At 52.6% G+C, this 5,358-nt stretch overlaps 2 protein-coding genes across 2 annotated transcripts in view; both read right to left on the bottom strand. All coding sequences in view use genetic code 12, as the record gives it.

Annotated features, from left to right (window-relative positions):
* The window catches only part of RIM11 (serine/threonine protein kinase), a gene marked incomplete at both ends in the record, with an annotated part of 2,525 nt that extends 1,652 nt beyond the window's left edge, over positions 1–873 (bottom strand). Inside the window, one exon of the mRNA XM_034155714.1 lies at positions 225–873. Coding sequence (XP_034014822.1) covers positions 225–873 — 649 coding nt within the window. The remainder of the gene's footprint in view (positions 1–224) is intronic.
* A 786-nt stretch (positions 874–1,659) lies between these two features.
* Positions 1,660–2,649, bottom strand: CAK1 (cyclin-dependent protein kinase-activating kinase; the record flags this gene model as incomplete). The annotated part of the gene is made up of 1 exon (XM_034155701.1): positions 1,660–2,649. The coding sequence occupies one exon, from the start codon at positions 2,647–2,649 to the stop codon at positions 1,660–1,662; it is 990 nt and encodes a 329-aa protein (XP_034014821.1).
* Positions 2,650–5,358: the final 2,709 nt, after the last annotated feature.

Genomic DNA, 5,358 nt, shown 5'->3' with positions numbered 1-5,358 from the left:
GTGGGGGGGGGGGGGGGGGCGTGGGTGCAGGCGCAAGCTCGCGAACAATGACCAGGGCTGCGCAACCGAAAAAAATTCCCCAATTCTCTGAAAGCCTGCTGTTGCCATCGACAACACTAGACTCGGGTCGTCGCCCGCTGTCCAGGGCTGCGTAACCATATTTGCCCGATATATCCATAGTGCTGAGTGGTTAGCCTTAGTTGTTAGTAAAAAATGATACTTACCGATCTTGCCCAATTTCTTCTTGAACACCCCCTTCATTCGCGACAGCGTTTGCGCCAGTTTCGTCTGGTCAAACAGCTTCGACCGCCTCAAAAGCGGTAGCGTGGGCCCATTGCCAGATTCCGTAATTTCTAGTCCCAGCGGCAGGCCCAGCAGGCTGGGCGGCGTCACTTCGTCGCCGTCAGAGGGCCCTCTGACGAACGAGATGAACCGCAGCGCGATCAGGTGGTGCCGCTTCGAGAATACCAGCAGCAGGCGCGGATGGCTCAGCAGCGCCAGCTCCGCCAGGCCGTCGGTGGCAGGGTTCTCCAGCATCACCTGGAGCTTGCCGTCGCCAAACGGGTTGCGGAACTCGAGCCCCTGTGGGTGTTCCTGCTTCTGCAACGCCCGCTGGCGGTCGCGGTCCCGCTGGCGCTCCTCGATCTTGATCATCTCGAGCTTCTCCATCATCTGGCGCTCGCGGGCAAGCTCCTGGCGCTTCTTCTTGCGGCGGTTAGCATCGGCGTAAAGCGGTTTGTCGATGATCAAGTCCTTGAGCACGGGGGTCAGAATCAGCGGGTTGTGGACGTAGCACGGGTAGTACTTGCAAAGGCCGTACCGCTGCTCGAGCATGGCGTAGTCGGCCTTGCGGATAAAGTTCTCGTCCTTCATCAGACAACTAACGGAGGGTAAACGCTTCTGAAGAGGATGAGTCGGTGGAGATCGGCGTGGGCTGGGGGAGGTAGATGTAGGAGGTTTGCTCCTGCACCCCGGCGAGGGCCACCCACATGACAAGTGGGGTACGGGCGGTTTTAGTGATGTGGGCGGCGCACGTCCCGCGTTTCTTTTTCACGTACGTCCCGCGGCCTTCCCCAGACTCGCGATAGGTAGCACCACCGGGGGTAACCACAACCGCTGGGGGCAAGGAGAGGCTATTGTTGTGTTATCAGCAGATAGTCATAATGGAAGCAGACACGGCAGTGGTTCGGTCTAGAGCCGGGAAGGTGGTGGTGTGGTAGGCAGTGGTGATACAGGGAGTCGAGGGACGTCGGCGTGAGTGCCTGGCGTGACGTGCGCACCATTCGGAGCCAGCGACGGACGCCAGAGGGGAACGGGGACAATGCCACCTGAAACGGTAGCGAGGCTGACGCCACTGGTTTACCAAGAAGACAAAGAACAGCGACACAGAGGGACAAAACCAGAGATAAACCACCAGATAAAGCGAGAGCAAGGGCAGAGAGAGAAACGTGTTTCCACATACGTTTAGGTAGTTCCGTTTAGGTAGTTCCGCAGCAGGCGGTTTGTTTGTAGCTAGCTTAAGTTAGGGTGGGGGTGGGGTAGGAGACCAATGATGGCGACGGGCAGATCTGTCCGGGGTCAGGCGCGCAGGTCTCTCTTTTTTTGAGTGGCAATCGCCCTGACGTCACCGCGGGACTGCGTGTTTCGGTGCGTCGTCGGTTAGCGAGACGCCAGTGGCCGCAATCGCCGGACAATGGCGGCGGCAGTGGGCCGCTGCGAACCCTCGTAGCTGAGCATGTCGTCTAGAACGTCTAGCACTGCTGAATTGGTGCACCGAGGGAATAGCAGCGGCATGGGCTGGCGGGGCAGCGGCGTGAGGGTAAACTGGACCAAATGGTAGCGCGGATTGGCCATCGTCGGCCAAAAGCACTGAGGGGCGCGCTCGGCGTCGGGCTCGAGGTATGGCGTTCCCAAATGGTGGAATACACTCAGGATAAGCTGGATATCGTTACCCCCGTCAAATACCAGTTTATTCGAAGTAGTGGCGAAAACCACCAGCATCACCATCGCGAGCAGCCAGATATCTACTTCGGTCCCATAGCAGTTATAGCCAAAACAGCACTCGATCGGCTTATAGATGCCAGTGCTGATGTCAAGCACTTTATCGTCGGCGGGTTCACTAATTCCCAGTTGCCACAGGATGCCGAAATCGCCAATCACCGGGTTCTGGCCCAGTTGGTCGCTGAAGTAGATATTATCGGGTTTGAGATCGCGGTGGATCACGCCTTGGGAGTGGAGATAGGCGAGCGCGTCGGCTAGTTGGATGAGCGTGGTGGTGCCCCACTCGCTGGTAACCGTACTGCGTTTGGTCACTGTCGGTGGGGCAGCGGCGTCAGGTGACGCCAAGTCGAACTTGGTCGTGCGCCGGCTAGTCACATCAAGGTAGCGGGTTAAGGTATATGGGTAGAAAGACGTGACGAGCACCCGGTCGTCGCCGTCTCGGTAGTCAGTGACGTAATGGATGATGCCAGGATGCTGCAATTGCTTTACAAGCTTGATTTCGTTGTCAATCAGGTGTGGCGGGAGGCGGAAATCGGTGTCGACCACTTTAAGCGCCACGGGGCGGTCGCCGCCGTCCAACGCGCGGTACACGAGCAGGTAGGGGCCGCCGTACACTTTGGTGCGGCTGTGATACTCCTTGTCACTCATTTTTGGCCGTAATTGTGGTAATTGGAGTGTTGGAAGTGGTTGTTTTGTGGGGATGAATTGTAACGGGCGGCCCGCGCCTGGATGGGTAAATACAGTCGCGTTTTTTTTTGGTAGCGATCTCATCTTCTTTTTTCGCACTGACTCAGTGCTGACTAATCATCACCCACTTACTATAGTTGTGACCGAAGCCTCCGAATCGTGGGGGGGGGCAAGTGAGGGGCGGTCTCGATCGCGCAATCTACGCATCGGACGCCTGTGTGCCTCGAGGGTTTTCTCTTTCTGGCCCATGGCTCGTAAATGGTCATCTTCTGGGGGAGGGGCAACGGTCACGGTAACCCGGACGACCCGGTACAAAACTTAATTGCTTGCTATTGCACATAGTAGCTGATGTGACGAGTCATTTGAGTAGAAGACGGACTGGTGGGGCCGAGGGGGTAAGGCAAATCGTGTCATTTCATTGATTAGGGGGCCCCTGATATCAGTACATTCGAGTATCTCGGGCATTGTTCCGGGATTTGTGCGATGGGCTTCATTGGGTTTATTGTTGGTTGCAGGGGATGGATTCCATTGTTGTTGGTATCGCTTGGTATTTCCCGCGATAAGCCAGAAGCAACGTGGACAGTAAATAGGGATATGGGGGGGAGGGGTTCATCGGCACGGGAAGGGTGGATTTAAGGGATCGAGCTCATGACGTCATTCATTCTTACTTAGACTGGCCATTGTCGTAGCCCTGATTAAGGGATCGATGTACACAAAACAGGCGGCGTTTGTAGATGGTCAGTACGCTTCCAGGTTGCTGGAGGAAACTCCAGGCTCAAGACTTCCTTTGTTTTCAATGTCTACAACTAGATGGAAAATCATGCTATTGCGAGGTTGGATTTTGCCAGTGAATGCTAAGCTATGTTTGCCATAGCATGGGCTGATGATGACGTCATCGCAGTGATGGTGGGCATTCTTGAGGGCGTCGTCGCGTGGCTCAATAACGCCGCATGATAATAAATGTTGGGGATACAGAAATCAAGCGGCGTGTCGTCGACCTCGTACCTGCCGCTAGACATTCTTCTAGACCCATTGGCGCGTCGCGGTGCCCCTCTCGTATTTTCGCGCAGAATTCCCCGTGTAATGTAAATACGTAAGTCAACTGGACGTCACGGGCGCGTAAACTATCCTCTGCGAGTACATCGCCGTGTCCACTATGTGATAAACCAAACTGATGCAGTAGTGGACCAAACTAAATTAGTTAATGTTTCAATGCTATGGAAGATACGCCTTTGTGGGTCAGTCTAAAACAACGTGTTTATGTTCGTATTTTAGGATCTGCAAGACGCGATGGGTACCTACATCGGCTACGCGAGCGCATTGCAAGTGATAATAATACACAAACCTAAAATTCGCGAAGCCCCACGAGGGATCTGGACTATTTTCTGTTTCTGTTTGTGTCGTCTGACGCACCATTGCCGATCAAGTGTCTTTGCGAAGTCGAGGCTTGCGTGGAGACTGTGTGATTATGGCTATATGAAGAATTCCACAAATAAATCACTGCTATACGCGAAACACAGGTTGTATAACCACTATAAATCCATGAATTTTCGTATTTTATTTTTTGCTTATCATTTCCGGGAACGCGAAGTTCTCGACGTTACCGAACATTTACACTGCGGTATAATATTGGAACGATTCAGACATTAATACCTAAGTTGCACAATGGTCTCCTTAGCTCGATTCCTTCAAGTGAATACCTTGCTCATTACGGCGTTACTCTTCACTGCAGCCACCGCTGAAAACACCGATCATTGGACTGCGATCTTCACGCTGGATGGCAGCTCCGTGTTGAAGCGGGATTTGTTACACGAAATCGAAAACTAAAGCCGCCCCAAATGGAAGCGCAACGCTGAAGCGGGTTTAGGTCCTATCATTGGTGGCATTTTGCGTGGCATCCTTCGCAAAAGCATCAAAGGCTTTGATACACCATCAATCCCAAACAATGGCTACGCCACTTTCTACGCTTATGACAACAACGAAGACTGGAACACTTTGGATTTGGAGAAAAACCCTAGTGCAATTGTGACACCCAAGGGTCCCACCGATAACGTCCTTGAAACATTTACGTTCAATTTGCCAAATGCAGTGAACATTAAGATCGACGCGTATCAACTGAACGATCAGTGGGATCTTTACGTTGCTGGGAGCGATCAAGGTACTGTAGGCTATTGCTCAATTGCTGTGGAGCAGATGGGTTCTCTGACCGCCGCAAGATTGCTTCTTTGTAAAGCCACCCTCAGCACTTAATTTTGCGATATGATTTGATCTAGATGGCCACCACACGTATGCTTCAATAAAAGTATCATTTGATGAGAATCGGCATTGCCAGAATCCTCAGAATAACCCGAGAGGTTATCGAATTGGTTCTCTGACTTGCGGTCAGAGGACTTGGGAGTCATGCTGTAAGTGTAATACAGTTGATAGGGGTTGGTAAGCTAGCGCTTAGGGGAAACAAGTGTGTAGTAAAAGATATAAACAAAGATAGATATGTATATGTAAAAACTTTTCCGTCTGCTTCCATGGCAATGGACAGAGGACACAACATGCAGTCCGAGCAACGGAACATCGAAACTGCAGTCGTGAGACCGAAATGGTGATTTGGCTGTGATGAGAATCGGCATTGCCAGAATCCTCAGAATAACCTGAGAGGTTATCGAATTGGTTCTC

Source organism: Diutina rugosa (assembly GCF_008704595.1).
Source record: "Diutina rugosa strain CBS 613 chromosome Unknown scaffold23_size180195, whole genome shotgun sequence".
NCBI lineage: Eukaryota > Fungi > Ascomycota > Pichiomycetes > Serinales > Debaryomycetaceae > Diutina > Diutina rugosa.
This window is presented reverse-complemented; position numbering and strand designations above follow the sequence as displayed.